The sequence below is a fragment of the Pan troglodytes genome, chromosome 4 (assembly GCF_028858775.2).
Source record: "Pan troglodytes isolate AG18354 chromosome 4, NHGRI_mPanTro3-v2.0_pri, whole genome shotgun sequence".
Taxonomy (NCBI): domain Eukaryota; kingdom Metazoa; phylum Chordata; class Mammalia; order Primates; family Hominidae; genus Pan; species Pan troglodytes.
The window spans coordinates 116658905-116681711 of record NC_072402.2 but is presented as its reverse complement, the minus strand read 5'-3'; the positions used below and the strand labels follow the sequence as shown (position 1 = coordinate 116681711).

General features: G+C 36.4%; 1 protein-coding gene across 4 annotated transcripts in view; it reads left to right on the top strand.

Annotated features, from left to right (window-relative positions):
- DTWD2 (DTW domain containing 2) overlaps nucleotides 1-22807 on the top strand; it is a 155482-nt gene that overhangs the window by 41069 nt on the left and 91606 nt on the right. For 2 of the 4 annotated variants that reach the window (XM_016953657.4, XM_016953661.4), the window contains exons 2-5: nucleotides 2957-3047; nucleotides 8320-8414; nucleotides 18849-19041; nucleotides 20543-20602. In XM_016953657.4, the coding sequence (XP_016809146.1) occupies nucleotides 2957-3047; nucleotides 8320-8414; nucleotides 18849-19041; nucleotides 20543-20602 (439 nt within the window). The remainder of the gene's footprint in view (nucleotides 1-2956; nucleotides 3048-8319; nucleotides 8415-18848; nucleotides 19042-20542; nucleotides 20603-22807) is intronic. The other 2 variants (XM_526988.9, XM_016953662.4) reach the window with 1 other exon arrangement.

The window sequence follows — 22807 nt, the reverse complement described above, 5'->3', positions numbered from 1 at the left end:
CCCCATCCTGTACCCATAAAAACCCCTGACTCTACTGGCAGAGAGAAGAGAAGGGGAGAGGAGGAAAGGCAGCTGTATGGTAGGGACTGCAGTTTGACGTTGGGGAAAAGCAGCTTGACATCAGAGGGATGGCTTGATGCTGTTGCTTCGGAGAGTCCAGCTCGGGACAGTCGGAATCCAGGGGAAGATCACCTTCCTGCTCCATCCCTCTTCCAGCTTTCCTTCCCGCTTAGAGCCACTTTCATCGGCAATAAAATCCTCCATATTTACCACCCTTCAATTCATTCCTGTGACCTGATTTTTACTGGACGCCGAACAAGAGCTTGGGTGCCACCAGTGTGGGCAGCAAAGCTAAAAGAGCACTGTATCACATGCCCTCTGGGGCTTCAGGGGTCACGAGTACTCACCTAGACACTGCCGGGGGGCCCCATGGAGTTTTGCACCTGCCGGCACCCAACAGTGCTAGCTCTGGCTCCTGCACTTGCTCACCTGCTGCTCCCCGTCCCACCAGGCGTTGAGAGCTGTGGGCTGAGTAAGTGAGGCACTCCTGTCATGATGCTCAGGAAGGGGTCAAGGAAAATTTTCTGTTTCACCACTACTTTTTGAGGCTGAGGTGGGCGGATCACTTGAGGTCAGGAGTTGGAGACCAGCTTGGCCACAGTGGTGAAAACCTCTCTCTACTGAAAATATAAAAAATTAGCTGGACATGGTGATGTGTGCCTGTAATCTCAGCTATTCAGGAGGGTGAGACACGAGAATCGATTGAATCCGGGAGGCAGAGGTTGCAGTGAGCTGAGGTTGTGCCACTGCACTCCAGCCTGGGTGACAGAGTGAGATTCTGTTTTGTTTGTTTGTTTGTTTTTAAAGATTAAAGCTAATGTTTGTAGACTTACAGCTTTTCTTCAGTCAAAATTTGAATAGATTTATTAAAAAAAATTCAAAGTCAAACTCTACGCCACCCACCACATTGAAATACTATTAGCATAGAGATACTTTATTTAAATTTGCCTGGTTATGTTGGAGAAACATGTTTTTACTTGGTTCTTCTGTCCTATGATGTATTTATTCTTTGAATCATTTTAGTTTTTGGTTTTGATTAACTTAATAGAAAAAATCAGAATCTTGTTTTTTAGAATTTGAATGTACCTCATCCTATTCGTCTTTCTACTGAGTGAGGAATCCTTTCTTATAGCAGTCCTCGATCTGTTTGTCATTGCACCCTGTTTCATCAGTTGGTGTCTGTCCCTCTTTTGTGTTTACTCTTGTGACCACAGAAAGACTTTCCATCTCAAAAATCTCCTCATATTCCTGAGAGGAAATCCAGTGTGGGGCAGAACAATCATTGGAAATCATCTCAGAAGTCACTGGAAATCAGGTGTATTGATTTTCCTTGGGTTAAACTTCCATTCCAGGTTCAGTGGGGTTGGAAAGAGGAGGTGGAGTCATGTATAATATGATTTTACTTCTGCCTAAGATATCTAGATAGTTTCTTCATCCAGAGCATAGATTTGGCAGTTTCTTGCAGAATGAGAGGGTGTGTTTAACAGATGTTTGAGCCAATTTACCCACACTGTATGGTTTATTAATAAGCATTTCTTAATCTCAGTCTAAAATTCCACAATAAGTAAAATTGAGGAAAGAGTTAACAGTGATCAGCTTGTATGTATGGTACTGGAAATTCCCTTTAATATAACATTTATTTGTATACTATTGTAATGGCATATAACATCTGCCTGTGATCGTTTGTGAAAAATTTACTCCCATATCTGGGATCTGGCCGCTTAATGAATTTCTTTCTTTCTTTCTTTTTTTGTTTTTTTGTTTTTTTTGTTTTTTTTTTTTTGAGATGGAGTTTCGCTCTGTCGCCCAGGCTGGAGTGCAGTGGCACAATCCTGGCTCACTGCAACCTCCATCTCCTGGGTTCAAGCAACTCTCCTACCTCAACTTCCCGAGTTGCTGGGATTACAGGCACCCACCACCACGCCCAGCTAATTTTTGCATTTTTATTAGAGTTGGGGTTTCACCACATTGGCCAGGCTGGTCTTGAACTCTTGACCTCAGGTGAGCTGCCCACCTCAGCCTCCCAAAGTGCTGGGATTACAGGCATGAGCCACTGTGCCTAGTCATGAATTTCATATTATAAATGCATATACCAAATATAGTGTTTAATGGTAAAATACAAATGTTTATTCATACATTACCTTTGGAAGGACATAAAAAACCAGTCATTGGTTGCCCCTAAAGGAAGAGAATCCTGTAGGCTGGAGGACAGAGATAAGAGGTATACCCTTTAATTCTAATTGAACTTTATATTGTGTGTAAGAGTTACCTAAACAGTAGTAAAGCACTAAAATGTAAGTAAAATAAAAATGACAAACAGTAAGAAAAGGTAAGTTAAATGGAAAAGGCAAATACTCGTCTAGTATAATTCTAGCCAAATATAATTTGGTGGCGTCTATTTGAGTTTCTTCTCACAATTGGTAAGTTCTCTATTATTGATTGATGGCTAAGTTTGATTAGTGTTTTTCTCTAGTTGGTAATTATATTCTAGTATTTTATCATCTTATTGTTTACTCAACTTAAAGTGATACAGAAGAGTTGCCAGGTTTCTCTTTGATATGAGATCTCTTCTTGATTTGGAATGCAAATCAGAAGTGTCATGTTTTGAATAAAGGGACCAGATGACTTATAGGTATTCTTTCTCTAAATATAACTAAGGTAAGATTTTTGTTTTGAGGTACTTAATCTATATAAGTGGTAAAGAATTTACTTGAATTTCTCCAAATTCTGTCTAAAGTCTGATTGATTAAATTCATTCTTGGTATTTCATTTTGAAAAGAATGTAGCTTTAGCAAACCTCTTTGTATAAATGCAGTGGGATTAAGGTCATTTAAAAAATTGTTATATCATTGTATTTTTAAGATTTACCAGTTTTATTTTTCTTTTTACCCTTTAGCCGGCCTCAGAAAGTGTGTTTGTGTCCATTTCTCCCAGCGCACCCTCTGCATATCTCTACCCACTTGTACATAATTCAGCATCCAGCAGAGGTAAGATTTTGTAAAATACAGGATTTCAAATAGAATATGAGTCCACAAGAGGAAACACGAAGATAAACATACTTATCCTTACCAGCTCTTTAGCATTTCTGAAAAGAAGTTGATGATAAATGCTTTCTCTTTTGGAAAAAATAGTTTCTTTTTAATTTCAACTGATAGTATAGAGTCTTATGCTCTAGAGAGAGATACCATTTCACAAAATCTATGTTATTGAATAGTATAGAAATTTAAAACTCCCAACAATTTTGTATGAAGAAAAAATGAGGTTTTGTGAATAAAGAGCTAAGAAAATCATTGCTTTTTAAATTTTGGTCATAGCTTATGTTTCTTGATGCTTGATGTCTTTTCTTGCTCCAGTAGAAGTAACTTTGGCATTTTACTCTTACAAAGTGAATGTATAAATAAATTTTTGGTTTATTTTAGATTAATAGAAGAAACATGTATATTTTATAATGCATGTTATATGTAAAGATTTTAAAATTAATACTTTCTTGTGCAGGTAAAATACATATGTGCCAGTGTGTATATGTGTTTGTAACTCTTGATTAGCTGCATAATGAAGAGGGGAGGAAGTTATAATTAATACAAAGCTACTCAATGCATACTATGAAATTACTTACTGTAAAATGCAGTTAAAACTCTTTCAGTATTTAGGAACTGAGGACATCATAGGCGCAGTCAAGCTTTCTAAGAAGGAATAATTATTTTTTAAATTTCTCAAGTCTGGATCACTTGAAGACTTTAACAGAGGTATAAAAGAAATTAATCTTTTCTTTCTTTCAAATGATGAAACACTTATTTATTTATTTTTTGAGACAGTCTCCCTCTGTCACCCAGGCTGGAGTACAGTGGTACAATCTCAGCTCACTGCAATCTCTGCCTCCCGGGTACAAACAATTCTCATGCCTCAGCCTTGAAACATTTTTTCTTTTATTGCAAATTGTTAACTACTCCATTTGGTGGACAACCTTTTTCTCAGCCTTTTTTTTTTTTTTTTTTTTTTTGAGACGGAGTCTTGCTCTGTTGCCCAAGCTGGAGTGCAGTGGCGTGATCTCAGCTCACTGCAAGCTCCACCTTCCAGGTTCATGCCATTCTCCTGCCTCGGCCTCCTGAGTAGCTGGGACTACAGGTGCCCACCACAACGCCCGGCTAACTTTTTGTATTTTTAGTAGAGACGGGGTTTCACCGTGTTAGCCAGGATGGTCTTGATCTCCTGACCTCATGATCCACTTGCCTCAGCCTCCCAAAGTGCTGGGATTACAGGCGTGAGCCACCGCACCTGGCCTAACCTTTTTCTCAGTCTTAGCAGCATCATGCTTTTGTCAGGATTATGACAATTTGGTCACTAGCAGTATTTTACTTCAGTTAAACTTAAAACATTGTACAGCTCAAATTTATGTAAACTGATAGCTTGCCGGCCACAGCAATTTTGGTTAACACCTGACTTTTGAGGCTGGGAGTGGTGGCTTATGCTTATAATTCCAGCACTTTGGGAGGCTGAAGAAGGAGGATAACTTGAGCCCACAAGTTTGAGACCAGCCTGGCAACATAGCGAGACCCCATCTCTATAAACAAATAAAAAAATTAGCCAAGTGTGGTGGTGCATGCCTATAGGCCTAGCTACTTGGGAGGCTGAGGTGGGAGGATCCCTTCTGTCCAGGAGTTTTAGGCTGCAATGAGCTATGATTGTGACATTGCACTCTAGCTTGGGCTGTACAGCAAGACCCTATCTTAAAAAAAAAACAAACCCAAACCACTTGACATTTGATGGCAAATACTGTGTTCATTTTGCAGTATACACAGTATGGTGCCTTTTCATTATTGTGTGGTTCCAGATATAAGATAGCTTTTTTAGTGTGGGTGTTTTCATTGATTTGTGGCAATATTAATGTTTTCTTTCTATTTTTTGTAGAGATAGGGTCTCACTATGTTGCCCAGGCTGGTCTTGAATTCCTGGCTTCGAGTGATCCTCCTGCCTCAGCCTCCCACAGTGCTAGGATTGCAGGCGTGAGCCATCATGCTTGGCCTTTTTTTTTAATGTTTTCAAATATCTTATTTTTAATTTATTTTTGACCATTATTAATCCATGGTTTAGATGATTCATTCATCACTGTGTGTGCTACAGATGTGTTTTATGCATGTAGAAATGCATCCATACAGTTTTTCCTTCTCAGCCAAGGAATTTTCTATTATTATTATTTTCTGTTTTTAAGAACGGGGTCTCGCTATATTGTCCAGGCAGGTCTCAAACCCATGGCTCAAGTTATCCTCCAACCTCTGCCTCCCTAAGAGCTGGGACTATAGGCGTGAACCACTGTGTCCAGCCATTCTCAGCAAAGGAATTTTCCAGTTTTCATCTAACTTATTAATACTGGGCTGCCTGTGCTTAACTTTAGCACACCATTTCCAATAAAAGGATTTGCTAGCCTACAGAATGAGAGAAAATTTTTGCAATCTACTCATCTGACAAAGGGCTAATATCCAGAATCTACAAAGAACTCAAACAAATTTACAAGAAAAAAACAACCCCATCAAAAAGTGGGCAAAGGATATGAACAGACACTTCTCAAAAGAAGACATTTATGCAGCCAACAGACACATGAAAAAATGCTCTTCATCACTGGCCATCAGAGATATGCAAATCAAAACCACAATGAGATATCATCTCACACCAGTTAGAATGGCGATCATTAAAAAGTCAGGAAACAACAGATGCTGGAGAGGATGTGGAGAAATAGGAACACTTTTACACTGTTGGTGGGACTGTAAACTAGTTCAACCATTGTGGAAGTCTGTGTGGCAATTCCTCAGGGATCTAGAACTAGAAATACCATTTGACCCAGCCATCCCATTACTGGGTGTATACCCTAAGGAATATAAATCATGCTGCTATAAAGACACATGCACACGTATGTTTATTGCAGCACTACTCACAATAGCAAAGACTTGGAACCAACCTAAATGTCCAACAATGATAGACTGGATTAAGAAAATGTGGCACATACACACCATGGAATACTATGCAGCCATAAAAAATGATGAGTTCATGTCCTTTGTAGGGACATGGATGAAGCTGGAAACCATCATTCTTACCAAACTATATCACAAGGACAAGAAAACCAAACACTGCATGTTCTCACTCATAGGTGGGAATTGAACAATGAGAACACTTGGACACAGGAAGGGGAACATCACACACCGGGGCCTGTTGTAGGGTGAGGGGTGTGGGGAGGGATAGCATTAGGAGATAGACCTAATGTAAATGACGAGTTAATGGGTGCAGCACACCAACATGGCACATGTATGCATATGTAACAAATCTGCACATTGTGCACATGTACCCTAGAACTTACAGTATAATAAAAATATATATATAATAAAAAAAAAGAAAAAAGGATTTGCTAGTTTTTGACTCTCCCATAAAAAAGTTATTAACCATTTAGATAGGCTCTAGGAGGGGGCTTTGGGAAAAGAAGACTTGGTGGAGTAGATGATATGGAGGTGATATGATGGAGCATTTCAAAGAGTAGGTATACATACATGTAAAATTACCTAAGGGTAAAAATAGAAAAGCTATCTCAAAAATAACAGAAAGCTTTACAAGAAAATAATCTTATGTTAAAGGACTTGGCCTTTGTGAACAATGTGTATTTAGTCGTGAAGATGCAAACACTGTTTATTGACTTAACTAATAATATTAGATGTGAGAGGAAGGAGTGGTATTAGAAAGCTAAATCCTCATTTGTTATGAGAGGCAGTACTTAAGGGCTGTGGAGCTAGACTGCCTGAGTTCAAATTCTTAATAGTTCTGTAAACTCTGAAACTGTGAGCAAGTTAATTAACATCTCTGTGTTTCAGTTTCCTCATTAGTAAAATGGATATGACAAAAGATATATTTCTCTCTCTCTGTGTATTGTACTTAGAATTGTGTGCCTTAATATTAGCTGTTATGATGATGATAATTGGTAGTTTTTGGATAATATCTAAAATCGATAAATCAAGAAATAGAAAAACAACATATATTGTATGGTTATATGGAGATAACTACCAGAAGAAATAGCCAAAAGAGTTAAAGTGATTGCCTCCAGGACGTGGTACTGGGGAGTACATCTGGGAACAACTGTGGCATTTTAAATCTTATGGCACTGTTTAATTTGACATATATACATGTATTACTTTGATAAAGGTTTAGAAACTGATTAAGTTTGTGTCACAGTCTCATGGTGATGGTAAAGAGAGAAGAACATTGTATTAAACATTGGAAAATGTCCTAAAACCACCTAAGGCGGAGTAACTAATCACTTGGCTCTATGGGATTCAAGGTAGAATTCTCGTGGCAACAAGAAAGATGGTTTCCAGTGATGGAAGCTAGGACATTGAAGAAACCACTGACGACAGTCAACTTAATGGCATTTTCAGAAATGGCCACCAGATTTCTCCACTCTAAAGTTATTATTTTTGTTCTCTTTCCATACTCTATATTCTTTGGAAGCAAGGCCATAAATCCAGCCCACACTCAAGTGGGAGGAAGAGATTAAGTTCCACCTTCAGGAGGGGGGAGTATTTACATTTATTATTTGGAATTCTTTTGTAAGGAAGATTTGTTTCTTCTCTCCCATTTATTTATTAAGTCATTTATTTATATCATTCTGGACTCTAATTTGTACTTTGGGTTATAACCCAGTACTGTGTTATTTATTTTCTTGCTCAGATTGTTCAATTTTAGCCATTGGGAGCTCTTTAAGATTGGCTTCTGTGTCCCTTTGACATACCCCATTGTTTTGTTTTCTTTTTTAAAAAAATTTTTAATTTAAGTAAAGAGGCTATGCTGGGAAGAACCCATTGTTTTGTTTTCTGAGCACTTCCTTGCTTTTTTGGGCATAAAGATCTAGGCAATTATCTTCAAGCTGGCATAGTGCAAAATGTAATTACTTGTGAAATGAAAAACTTGTCAGAGTAAATGATTCAATTTAGTTAAACACAAATTTACATTTTAGTAATCTTAATCATTATATATATTAATGTAATCTTCTTTGATCAGTAAACCTGTAAAACATACCCAAATAGAATAAAAATGTATGCTTGTTTATGGTTAATACTGATAAATCAGAGAAATTTTACCTCTTTTTATTAAACTGTGGTCTTTAGTAAAAGACTTGTGAAAGTTATACATAAAGTTATGAATCAGATGTTCATTATAAAATATTTAAAAGTGTGTATATCTAAGTAAAAATCTATGTTTCAATTCATTTTTTAATTAAAGGAAAACAAAGTGTTGCGTACAGTTCCTCTACTAGCAGCATGCCTCCCCCAGGACAAGTGTAAAGTGAAGATCGGTCGTCGCTTCAGTGAAGAAAGGTAAATTAACTGTTAGGGCAATGTAAATAATTCTTTTCTACACAGATCTTAAAAAATGGTTTCTTTCAGCTTATTTCTTTCAGCTTATTCATGGTCTAAAGAGTGGAAATTAGTCAAAAAATTTAGGTTCTGCTAACCCCTGACCACACAAAATAATACAAGACAACAAAACAAAACAAAATCAGAAATAAAAAAATAATGTATAAGCAAAGGAATGATAGCATTATCTGAATTTCATAGTAATGTATGTTTAACTTAAAAGGCAAATATACTTAGTGTTTATATCATTTTGTTAAAAGTGCCTTTCAGTTGGTAGATGGTAGGGTTCTTTTTTTTTTTTTTTCTTAAATATCTTCCACAACGTTTTTTTTTTTTTTTTGGTAGGGTTCTTGTATTAGATTTAGTTCAGTTTTTTTCCCCCTATGGTGCCTAATATAGTGCTTACTCAGTAAATTGTTATTATTATTATTTTTTGAGGCAGGATCTCACTTTGTTGCCCAGTCTGGAGTGCAGTGGTGCAATTTTGGCTCACTGCAGACTCCACCTCCTGGGCTCAAGTGATTCTCCCACCTCAGCTTCCTGAGCAGCTGGGACTACAGGCATGAGCCACTGGGCCTGGCCAGTAAATTATTATTTGCTGATGAATTTTAAATTAAAGCAGATTAGAACTATTAATATAAATGTGGTAATTGAATGATTAATTTAGGCTTTTGTTAGAGTACATGATGAAATCATCGGGGAATGATTAAGAGACATACTGCTTTTGGTGTCCTTTGTAAATTTTTGCCTCTAGTATATAAGAAAACAATTGGTTTTTGTATATTAACCCCATATCCAGTAACTTTCTAAATTCGTCTGTTAGTTGTAGAAATTGTTTTGTAGATTCCCTGGAACTTTCTATGTAAGCAGCATTGTCATCTGCAAATGAGATCATTTATATTTCTTCCTTTCTGATACTTATCCTTTTTTTTTCCTTGCCGCATTGCAATAACTGATACCTTTAGTATAACGTTTATTGGAAGTGGTGAAAGCCAACATCTTTACCTTGGTCCCAAACTCTGTGGACGTTATTAACTATGATATCGGCTGTATGTTTCTCCCCACCAAGCATTATTGAGGTATAATTGATAGAAAAAGTTATATTTATCATGTACAGTGTGATGTTTTGATGTATGTATACATTGTGAAATGATTAGCACAATCAAGCTAATTAACAAATTTATCACCTCACATAGTTAAGATTTGTTCAAAACGTTCAATAATATTGAGAATACTATAGTATGGCTGTGTCAGGAGACACATAATGAGGAAGTGAAGCCAAAATGCATGAAAGGAAAGAAGTTTATTACACACAGATACCAGAGAGGTTAGGATGCCAATGTGAGGCCAAAGGGAAGTCTGGAAACAGCAGGGGATTCAACCGCTGGGTGGGTGGGAAGGGGAGACCTGTGGGATTATGCCTTTATTAAGGTCTGTGGGGATTATCCCTTGGGATTTCCCTGTGGGTTGTAGACTGGCTAGTTTAAAGAGAACAATGTGAAGGGGGAGCTTATTCATATGACTCTGGTATTGACCTTTAGGTTTTATTGTGGTCAGCAGCTATGCGATGTGTTGGGTTTTGGATTAGTGAGGAACAAGTAGGCTATATGGCAAACACCACACAGGGAGGGAAAGTTTTAACTAGGCCAAAGGTGATAGGGTTGGCTGGATTACAGATAACTTACGTCAGGCGTAAAATGGATGCCAAGGCAACAACTGTATTAAACAGATTTATAACAATAGTTTTATGGTTTTTTTTTTTTTTTGCAGTGATAACATATAAGAGCTGCCTTCATGGCTGTTTTCAAGTATACAATACATTAACTGTAATAACCATGTTATACAATGTCATTTATCAGTTTCTAAAATGATGAGAGTTTTAATTATGAATGGGTGTTTGTTGAGTTTTGTGAAATGCATCTATTAAAATGATCATGTAGATTCTCTCCTTAATTCTGTTAATATAGTGTATTATATTGATTGATTTCTGCATGTTAAAACCCTTCTATTTCTAAGATAAAGCCCACCTGGTCATATTATAATTTGTGGGAAGGTTTTTTTCCTACAAATATAATTCATTTATTAAACATAAGGCATTTCATATTTTCTATTTATTTTTGTGTCAGTTTTTATATTTTGTACCTTTCAAAGAAATGGTACAAGTTATCTAAATTGTTGAATTTATTGTCATAAAGTTGCTTGTAGCATTTATTTGTTGTTATTTTCATGTCTGTAGAATTTGTAGTGGTAACCTCTTTTAATTCCTGATTTAGGTAATTTGTGTCTTTTCTTTTTTCTTAGTCTGTTTTGGTCGATCTCTTTAAAGAACCAAGATTTGGCTTTGTGTTTTTCTTTGTTTGGTTTTCTAATTGATTTCTACTCTTTATTGTCAATTTTTTTCTTGCTTTGGATTTAATTTCTTTTTTCTTTTTTTAGTAGAAGATTAGATAACAGACTTTAAACCTTTTTGTTCATTCATATAAGCATAAATTAAAAAAAAAAAATAAATTGAGATGGGGTCTTGCTATGTTGACTAGCCTGGTCTCAAACTCCTGGCCTCAAGTGATCCTCTCATTTTGGCCTTCCAAAGTGCTAGGATTACAGATGTGAGCTACTGTGCCTGGCCCGTGCATATAAACATTTCAGCTGTAAATCTATAAATTTTTCCTTTTTTTTTTTAGACAGGGTCTTGTTTTCCAGGCTTGAAGTACAGTGGCACACACATAGCTCACTGTAGCCTTGAACTCTTGGGCTCAATTAAAAGTTTTCTTTTGTAGAGACAGGGTCTCGCTATGTTGCCCAGGCTGGTCTTGAACTCCTGGCCTCAAAGTATCTTACCCCTTTTGGCCTCCCAAAGTCCTGGGATTACAGGTGAGAGCCACGATTCCTGGCCAAGTTTCTCTTCTTAACCATTGCTTTATATATCCCACGAATTCTGTTATATTGTGATTTTGGTTTGTTCAGTTCAAAATATTTTAAAATTACTTTTGTGATTTCTTCTTTCACACATGGATTGTTCAGGAGTGTGTCGCTTAATTTCCAGATATTTGGGGAAGTTTTAGATGTATCATGATGTTTATTTTGATTTCTACTCTTATTTGTTTATACTCTGTGATTTTAGGTTTAAAAATTTTATTGATACTTGTTTTGTGTTCTGGCATGTGATCTGTCTTTTGGTAAATATTCTATATGCACAAGAAAAGACTATATTCCTCAGTTGTCAGATGTAGTGTTACACAAACTATCAATTAGGTCAAGATGGTTGATAGTGTTATTCAAATCTTCTGTATTTTGACTGATTTTATGAGCATGTTTTCTCTCAAATATCAAGGAAATTGTGTTAAAATCTCCAGCTTTGATTAGGGATTCGTTTATTTTTACATTTTGTTCTTTTGGTTCCTGTTTTATCTATTTGAAAACTCTTTAAGTAGGTGAATATGTATTTTGTATTATTATGTTTACTTGATGCACTAGTCCTTTTATCATTATTATGTGTTGTTGGAAAAACTCTCAACCATTTTTCCTCTGCTGTGGTGTCAACACCACAAACTTCAACACAGAAAACTTCCGAGACCCCCAAATATGTGAGGATTTCTCCCCACAAGCAAGCGAGCGAGCGAGCAAGCAAGCAAGCAAGCAGTCAGTTTTGCAATAATACTAGTTGGGTGTCTTCCAGTTCAATTCTGACCCTGCCTACGTGGGGATAGTGTCACATCCCACAGGATGAGGGCTCAGTTCCCAAGACTGCCCCTTCCCCCCTTCAGACGCCATTGGCAAGTCCGGGCCTCAGGAACTTCTGACTGATCAGCTTCAAGTTGGGGCTTCCACAATTCTTGGTTTGGGTTCAGTTAGTTAGAAACACTTAATGTTTACCAGTTTATGATAAAGGATATTACAAAGGGTACAGGTGAGACACGTAATGCAAGGTACAGGGAAAGGGCTGCAGAGCTTCCATGCCTTCCCTGGTGCACTATCCTCCAGGAATGGCCACATGTTCAGCTCTCTGAACCCTGTCTGCTTGGGTTTTTATTTAGGCTTCGTTATTCAGGCATGATTGATTAAGCCATTGGCCACTGGTGATCAACTTGACCTTTAGCCTCTCTCCTTCCCCTTAGTCTTTCCAGTGACTAATCCCACCCTGGAGCTGTCAGTCAATATTAGCATACAAAAAAACAACACTTTGAAGATTCTAAGGATTTTAGGAGTTCTATGCCAGGAAACGGAAAGAAGACCAAATATATATTTCACAATATCACAAATGTCTTTCTTTATCTCTGGTAATACTCTTTTGTCTTAAAGTCTACTATGTGTGGGTGCTAGTGTTTATATGGTATGGGTCTTGGTTTTTAAATTTAATCTAACAATCTCTGTTGTTTAATTGGGGAGTTTATTTCATTTTCCTGGATGTAGTTATTGACTTGTTTTCTTTTACATTACCAGTGAATACCATAGTGATATTTGTCTTCTGTTAGTCCTATCAGTTATTTGATCTTTTGTTCCTCTTTTATGTCTTTCTTCTGGGTTACTAAGTTTTTCTTAGCGTTCCATTCTATTTCTTTGTTGGCTTTTTAGGTGTGCCTTTTGTGGTTAGTCTTTGGATTATACTATGTATTCTTACTTTATCACTGTTTACCTTGAATTAATAACATTATACATTAATATATAACATAAGAACCTTATAAAAATATAATTCCATGCAATCTCCTTCTATTTTTTGTATTATTGTTTTCATGTATTTTACTTTTAGATAATAAGGGAAACTGGGTGTGGTGTATATAGGAATTCTCTGTACTATTTTTGCAATAATTCTGTAAATCTAAAGCAGTTATTTAGATATTCTTTGCTTTTTTTTTTTTTTTTTTTTTAATGGAGACAAGGTCTCACTATGTTGCCCAGGCCAGTCTTAAACTCCTAGGCTAAAGGGATCCACCTGCTTTGGCCTCCGAAAGTGCTAGGATTACAGATGTGAGCCACTGTGCCCAGTCCTTTTTGCTTTTTATCAGTGTTTTTTAGTGTTTCACATACAGGTACTTTACATATTTTAATAGATTCACACCTAAGAATTTCATTTTTGCAGGGCTATTTTAATGGTATTTAAAACAATTACAAATGTGAATTTTTCGTTGCTAGTATGTGGGAAAGCAATTGACTTTTGTATATTAACCTTATATCTTGTGACCTTGCTGTACTTATTTACTTGTTCTTGGAGGTTATTTTTATTTATTTATTTATTTATTTATTTATTTATTTAGGTCAGTTCCCTGGACTTTTCTACATAGATGATTAGGTCTTCTGAGGAGTATATATGGTTTTGTTTCATCTTTCTAGTTTGTATGTCTTTGGTTCCCTTTTCTTATTTCAATAGCTAGGGATTGAATAGCAGTGGTGAGAGGACATCCTTGTTTTGTTCTCAGTCTTAGAGAACAGTTACGTATAATGCTAGCTATAGGTATTTTGCAAATGTTCTTTACTAAATTGAGGACATTCTCCCCTATTCCTAGTTTGTGGAGAGTTTTTATCATGAGTGGGCTTTGGGTTTTGTTAAATGCGTTTTCTTTGTGAATTGATACAGTCCTTTGATGTTTCTTCTTAAGTCCATTGATGTGGGTGATTACATTTATTGATTTTGAATGTTAAACCAACCTTCCATCCCTGTAATAAATCTGGTTTGTGATGGTAGATAACTTTTTGGATTTAATTTGCTGATATTTTGTTGAGAATTTTTGCCTTTATATTCATAAGGGATATTGATCTATAGTTTTCCTTTCTTGTAATGCCTTTATTTGGTTTTGATATGAGGGTAATGCTGGCCTTATAGAATGAATTAGGCAATGTTCTGTCTGTTTTTAGGATCTGGAAGAGATTGTGGAGAATTGATACCATTTCCTCCTGAAATGTTTGAGAGAATTCACTGCTGAAACCACCTGGGCCTGGTGATTTCTTTTTTAGAAGATTATTAATTATCGATTCAATTTCTTTAATAGACATAGAGCTTTTCAGTTTTCGTATTTCTCCTTGTGTGAGTTTTGATAGTTTGTTTTTCAAGGAATTAGTTAATTTCCTCCTAACTATGAAATTTGTGGGCATTGAGTTTTTTGTAGTATTTATTATTTTCTTAATGACTTTGGAATCAGTAATGATCACCCTTTTTATTTCTGATATCAGTAATTGTGTCTTTGCTCTTCTTTTTTTGATTACCTCAGGTGTAGTTTTATCAATTTAATTGATCTTTTCAAAGAACCAGTGTATTAGTTTGCTAGGACTGCCATAATAAAATACCACATACTGGGTGGCCGGCCAAAGAGAAGTTTATTTTCCACAGTTCTTGAGTTTAGAACTCCAAGATCAAGAGGCCAGTAGATTTGGTTTCTCCTGAGGCCTCTCCTTGGCTTACAGTTGGTTGCCGTCTCATTGCCTGTTCATATGGTTGTCCCTCTGAACAGGTGTGCCCCTGCCATCTCTTCTTTTGTGTCCAAATTTCCTCTTCTTATAATCATACCAGTTAGATTAGAATAGGGACCACCCTAATGGCTTCATTTTAACTTAATCACTTCTTTAAAGGTGATTTTTCTATCTCTAAATACCATCATATTCTGAGCTACTAGGGGTTAGGACTTCAACATATGAATTTTGGGGAGGACACAATTCCTTCTATAACAATCAGCTTTTGATTTCATTGATTTTTTCTGTTGTCTTCCTATTTTGAACTTCATTGATTTCCATCTTAGGTTTTACTCTTTCTTTTCTTTTTATAGTGCTTGCTTTAGGCTTAAATTGCTCGTCTTTCTCTAGCTTTTTTTTTTTTTTTTTAAATTTTTTTGTCAAGACAGAGTCTTGCTACATTGCTCAGGCTGGTCTTGAGCTCCTGGCCTCAAGTGACCCTCCTGCCTCTGGGATTAGAGGCATGAGCCACAATGCACGGCCATATCTAGCTTTTGTTGTTGTTGTTTTTGTTGTTGTTGTGTTTTTAAGGAGGAAGCTCAGACTGTTGATTTTCAGGTCTTTCCTTTTTCTTAATGTGCATTTTAATGCTATGAATATCCCTCTAAGCAGTGCTTTTGCTGCTTCCCACACATTTTGATAAGTTGTATTTTCATTTTCATTTAGTTCAAAATATTTAAAAATTTCCCTTGGGACTTATCTCTTGACTCGTGGTTTATTTAGAAGTATGTTGTTTAATCTCCAATACTGCGGAGTTTTCCAGCAAGTTTTCTGGCTCTAATTTAATTCCATTGTAGTCTGAGAGCATACTTTGTATGATTTCTATTTTAAATTTGTCAGGGTATGTTTTATGGCCCAGAATGTGGTCTGTTTTGGTGAGTGTTTCATGTGAACTTGAGAAGAATGTGTATTTTGTTGTTGGTGGACTATTCTATAAATATCAATTAGATCAAGTTGATTGATAATGCTGTTCAGGCCAACAATATCCTTACTGATTTTTTTGTCTGCTTGATCTACCGGTTACTGACAAGGTTGTACTGAAGTCTCCAACTGTATTACTGGATTTGTCTGTTTCTTTTTTCAGTTCTATTGGTTTTTGCCTTACATGTTGTGAACAGTGAATTTTTAAGTACATACATGTTAAAAGATTGTTGTCTTTTTGGAGAATTGACTCTTTTGTTATTATGTAATGCCTTTCTTCATCCTCATAAGTTTCCTTCTGATGTCTGCTTTGTCTGTAGTTTATATAGCTATTGCAGACTGCAGTTACTTTTTTTTTTTTTTTTTTTTAAGACAAGGTCTCGTTCTGTTGCCCAAGCTTGAGTGTAGTGGCACAATCATGGTTCACTCACTGTAGCCTTGACCTCCCAGGCTCAAGCGATTCTCCTGCCTCCGCTTCCCGAGTAGCTGGGACCATAGGTGCACGCCACCATGCTTGGCTGATTTTTAAACATTTTTGGAGAGATGGGAGTCTCACAGTGTTGGCTAGGCTGATGTTGAACTCTTGGGCTTAAGCAGTGCTCCTGCCTTGGACTCCCAAAGTGCTGGGATTACAGGGGTGAGCCACTGCCTGGCCTGGAATTATCTTTTGATTAGTATTATCATATATCTTCATCCCTTTTTTTTTTCAAAAGGGCTTTATTGAGATGTAATTCACATACCATTTAACTTACCAATTTAAAATGTACAAATTAATTGGTTTCTAGTATATCCAAAGATATTTGCAACCATCACCAGTCAATTTAAAATATGTCATCACTTCAAAAAGAAACCCTCTACCTTTAACTGTCACCTACCTATCCCTATGCCCTCCGTCCTCTGCAACTCCCTGCGCCTTCCCAGTCCTAAGCAAACACTAGTCTACTCTGTGTTTCTATTGAGTTTCCTATTTGTTATCCATATTTGATATCTGATATTCCATATAAATGAGATAATATATTTGGACTTTTGTGACTGGCTTCTTTCACTTAGCATAATGTTTTCAAGGTTGTAACATGTATGTTGTAACATATATTAGTACTTAATTTCTTTTTGTGGTTAAATAATAGGTAGAAAAAAGCTGTGGTAAGTAGTTTCTCTTGAGGGAAAGGCCTTTGTTATGGAGAATGCTGCGGGCTATTTCAAGATGGTTACTTTTCTTTTTTTTTCCTCTGGTTTTTGGAGTATTTGCCCTGGAGCCTCAATTCTCTGACGAATCTAAGAAAAGTTGTTAATTTTCAGTTTGTTAGCATTGTTTTTTGTGAAGATGGGCTTGATGACTTTCAAACTCTTTATTTCTGAGCTGAATTTGGAAGTCCAAATTATATTTCAAAGAAAAATGATAATTTGTCTCCTTTCCCCTTAATAGCATTTTGTTTTGTTTTTTGCTTGTGGGCAAAGGGTGTCTCATTCATTGTTTTGTCTCCAGTACCAAAAAGCTTTGACACATTTTTGAATGAATGTTGAATCAACTAACTCTATAACAGAACTGGATGATGGTGTAGGGGCCAAGGGGAACGTTCCTCTTCACCCTCTGAAGGTCTGCTGAAAATCATCTGACAAACAACAAATTAAAGGGAGAAAAGGCATACAAATGTATTGACGTGTAAGGGAGTCTTATGAAATATAAGAACTCAGAGAAATGGCCAGATGGTTGATGCTTTTATGTCATCTTGAGGTTTACAGAAAGAATAGGGGCTTAGAGCATGGCAAAGCTGGTTATTATGGCAAAAACATCTGGGACGGGGAGAAGAGGAGGCCTGGCTGGCAAAAGTGGTCTTGTTATGCAGATGAAACCGCACCGATAGCAGCCTTCATAGAGAATAGAGGGTAAATATTTCTTTCAGACCATTAAGGTTGTCAGACTTTCAGTTACTATTTCCTAGATCTGGACAAGAGAAGGTCCTCAGAGAAAGCCTGGCTGCCATGTGTTTTTCTCTACAGATGCAACAGCTTTTCAAGGCTACTGCTGTTTGCAAGCCCTCTAAACAGCTGCGTCAACATATGTCAAATAAGTATATTTTGAAGTGAAGTATTTTGGTTTCCTTCAATAGATAATATACGATGTTATAAGAAAAACTTCAGCCAAATTAAATTTAAAGGAATTTAATTGAGCAATGAACAATTTGTGAATCGGGCAGTCCCCAGAATCACAGCAGATTCAAAGAGACCCCAGGGATGCCTCGTGGTCAGAACAAATTTGTGGACCAAAAAAAAAAAGGGAAGTGACGTACAGAAATCAGCAATGAGGTACAGAAACAGCTGGATTGGTTACAGGTTGGGGTGTGCCTTATTTGAACACAGTTTGAACACTTAGCACTCTGTGAATGGTTGAAGTATGGCCACTGGGATTGGCCAAGACTCAGCCATTGTTACAGGTGCATACTCCTAAATTAGGTTTTCAATCTTGTCTGCCTATTAAGATAGATTAGGGTTCATCCATAAGGACTCAAATATAGAAGTATGGAGTCCTTCTCAGGCCATATTTAGTTGGCTTTAACAAAGGTGAATTTGAGAATGTGGCTTGCCTATGCAACCTAACTTCTCTTTATGGTTCTTCCATTGCTACTCGATTTTGCCTTGGGATTGTTAGGATTGTTTGTGCTAGGATTGTTAGGCAGTGCCAGTTGTTTACTTTGATAAAGTGGATCAGATTACACATGAAGTATTAGGAAAGGAAGAATTCTTTGGAAGGGCTAAAGTTATGTCACTGGCAGTTGGATAGAAAAGCTTTGATAGAGAAGAATAGTGAGGATTGGAAAGCCTAGAGGAGAGTGGCAGAATTGTGGTGAATACATCAGTAGAGAGTACACAAAATTTTGAGTCTTTTTAATTCATACTTTATAAACTAATACTTATATTTGATTAGACAAATGACTACATATAGGGAAACTTTTATTAGGAAATTCAGTAAGCATAATAAAACCTTTTTTCCTCACAAGCTAATAAAGATATATTTTTTAAAAACTTTTTCAGAGATCCTGAACTTTCAACTGTTTGCCGGAAGTCTGGTACATTAATATTATATCCAGGGTCTGAAGCTGCTAATTTGGAAGAATTTATATTAGATTCTCCTGTTTATCCTTCTACAATCATCATCATTGATGGTACATGGAGCCAGGCTAAGGACATTTTCTATAAGAACTCCTTGTTCCGACATCCCAAACAGGTAAACTAGTAATTTCAACAGAGAATAAATATAAATGTATAATTAGGTATATTGTGTATGTTTTCTGTGAAGGGATACACATAGATTTTTATATATGAATTTGGTGGTATTTCTGTGTGTGAATATATAGTACCTAGATATATGTATGCTTATGTTTATGAGTTTGAATATATATATATTTTGAATATATATATAAAATTTCAAATTTGTCATTTCTTCTCTCTTACTGCCAAATTTTACTGTAGTTGAGGCATTTGGCTATATTAAGAGTCTCTTAGACATTTAATCAGAGAAGTCTAAAGATTATTTTTATATGTATTAATGTGTTTTGTTAAGAAGCATTATCTTATTTAAATACTATTATTTGGTTACTGAATTACCTAGTTCTTACTAGGAATGACTAAGTTTTTATTAAATACTTTTTTGTCACTCATTATTACAGTTATATGGTTTATTCTTCAGTTTTTTGATGTAATTAATTATGAAGACACCTTTCTTAATATTGGTCCATTCTTATATTCCTGGAATGGACTCGACTGAGTAAACTATTAAACATTTTTGATATATTGCTGAAAATTATATTTTATTTAGTGGCATTGAATTATGTGTATTTTTGGTCCACTGTCATGTTTGGTTATTAAGATAATGTTAACTTCCAAAGTAAATTGGAGAGATTTTAATATTTTTCTATGACCTGGAATAGTTTAAATAATACTAGAATTCCTTGCACCTTAGAAATTAGATGGAACTCATTGGTGAAATCACTTGGTTCTGTTCTCTTTAAAAATGGTAGCTTTTAAATTCTTCTTTCAAACTCTTCTAAGGAAATTATTCAAGCTTTCTACTTCTATTTAGATCAGTTTTTAATAACTTTTATATTTCTCTAGGGAATTATCTCTTTTCTCTAAGTTAGCAGATTGGTTGCCATATACTTATATACAGTCTTAAATAATTATTTTAATTACTCAGGAATGCATTTTTTTCTTGTTTTTAATCATACACACACAGACATAGACACACACACACATACACAAACGTTTTTTACACAAACAGATTCAAAAGGGGTTTCTCTATTTTATAGAACTTTTAAAATATAAGCTTTTAGGTTGTTTATATTGGCTATTATAGTTTATTTTTATTTCATTACATTGAACTTTTTTCTTGACCAATTTTATATTTCATCTTTTTGGGCTTATTTTCTTCTGTTATTCTTCTGATTTTATAAGATTTTTACTAAGAGTACTTCTGTAGACTGAATTGTGTTCCCTGTCCCTCCCCCGACCCCATGCATATATTGGAGCCCTAACTTCCAATATAATGGTATTTGGAGATGGGACCTTTGGGAGGTGATTAGATTATGAAGGCAGAGCCCTCATGATGGGATTAGTACCTTTAGAAGAAGAGACATGAGAGATACTTCCTTTTTGCTCTCTGTCTCTCTCCGTCTCTCTGTGTCTCTCTCTCTCTCTTTCTCTGTCTCTCTCTGCATGTGAGGACACAGCAAGAAGACTTCCATTTGCAAGCCAGGAAGAGAGCTCTCACCAGGACCGTGACCATGCAGGTGCTCTGATTCAGACTTCCCAGCTTCTAGAACTGTGAGAAATGAATGTTACAACAGCCTAAGCTGACTAAAACAAGTACTAAATTTCTTTATTAAGATTTCTGAGTTCTGCTAGGCTTGGTGGCTTGTACCTATAACTCCAGCTACTTGTGAGGCTGAGGTGGGAGGATCACTTGAGCCCAGGAGTTTGAGGTTACAGTGAGCTATGATTGTGCCACTGCACTCCAGCCTGGGTGCCAGAGAGAGACCCTGTCTCTAAAAAAAAAAATCACTTTCTTTTTTGAACAAAAGGGGCGAGATGGATGCAATATTTCCGCTAGTGTAACTGTCACTGTATCCCATCATTTTGGGTTAAAGTGTTCTTTTATCAGTAACATTGATATAAGTTGTTTTGATTTCTTTCTACCCATGGATTATCAATGAATTCTTTTTTTAAAAATTTCAATAGCTTTTGGGGTACAAGTGGTTTTTGGTTACATGGATGAATTCTGTAGTGGTGAATTCTGAGATTTTAGTGCACCCGTCACCTGAGCAGTGTACACTGTACCGAATATTTAGTCTTTTACTCCTCACCTCCCTCCTTCCACCCAGAGTCCCCAAAATTTATTATGTACATCTTTGCATCCGCATAGCTTAGCTCCCACTTATAAGTGAGAACATAACGGAATTTGGTTTTCCATTCCTGGGTTACTTCACTTAGAATAATGGCCTCCAGTTCCATCCAAGTTGCTGCAAAATGAACTTAGTTTGTTCATTTTTATGGCTGAGTAGTATTCCGTGGTATATATGTACTACATTTTCTTTGTCCACTCATTGGTTGATGGGCACTTAGATTGGTTCCATGTCTTTGCAGTTGTGAATCGTGCTGCTATAAACATGCCTGCGCATGTGTCTTTTTTTTCTTTTTAAATTGAAATGAGGTCTCACTGTGTTGTCCAGGCTGGCCTTGAACTCCAGGGCTCAAGTGATCCTCTCCCTACCTCGGCTTCCCAAAGTGCTGGGGTTACAGGCATGAGGCATCACACTTTGTTTATGTGTTTTTTTCATATAATGACTTATTTTCCTTTGGGTAAATACCCAGTAGTGGGATTGCTTGACTGAACGGTAGATCTACTTTTAGTTCTTTTTTTTTTTTGAGATGGAGTCTTGCTTTGTCACCCAGGCTGGAGTGCAGTGGCACGATCTCGGCTCACTGCCAGCTCCGCCTCCCGGGTTCACGCCATTCTCCTGCCTCAGCCTCCTGAGTAGCTGGGACTGCAGGTACCCGCCACCGTGCCCGGCTAATTTTTTGTATTTTTAGTAGAGACAGGGTTTCACCATGTTAGCCAGGATGGTCTCGATTTCCTGACCTTGTGATCCACCCGCCTCGGCCTCGCAAAGTGCTGGAATTACAGGCATGAGCCACCGTGCCTGGCCTACTTTTAGTTCTTTAAGGAATCTCCATACTATCAATGAGTTCTTAATTCTTAAGTGTTTTAACACTTTTCATCGTTATTTTACTTTTATTTCTGATTTTTGGAATCGTGATAAAAGAGCATTAGCCACACTATTTTGAATAAGTTTATGATTTCTGTGTGAATAGGTACCTGGTAGATTTTTGTTCATGTTCTATTACTATAAAAATGTACATTCTCTATTTAGGGATGTAAACATTCATACTATTGCTTTTAAGTTTGTTAATTGTATTTTTCTTTATGTTTTTATTTTTTGGTATACTTGGACTGTTTGATACTGTAAAAGGATTATGAAAAGCTTTAGTGCTTATGTATTTTTAACGATGTTATCCCTGCATTCCCAGTAGTTTTTGTGTTATCTGCTCTGTTGTTGGGTGCATACAAGCCATACACTTAGTGAAGAATAACAATGGAACCCTGACTTCTGAGGTTTTAAACTTAAATTCTTTATAGTTTTTATTCCCTTTGACCAAAATGCAGACATTGTTTTTAGATGAGACTAAAATACCTAACACAATTCTAAAAAATAGCTAATGCATTGAGTGCTTTGATGGAGCAGGCCCGATTACAAATGTTTTACATGTATTTACATGTATTATCTTTCCCCAAATCCCATGAGGTAATAAGTATTGGCATCTTAGATAACAGATGAGGAAACCAAAGTACAGAGACATTAAATAACTTGCTTTAGATCTCATAACTATTTCATAGCATAGCCGCAATTTGAACCCATCTTGTTAGAGCTAAAGCC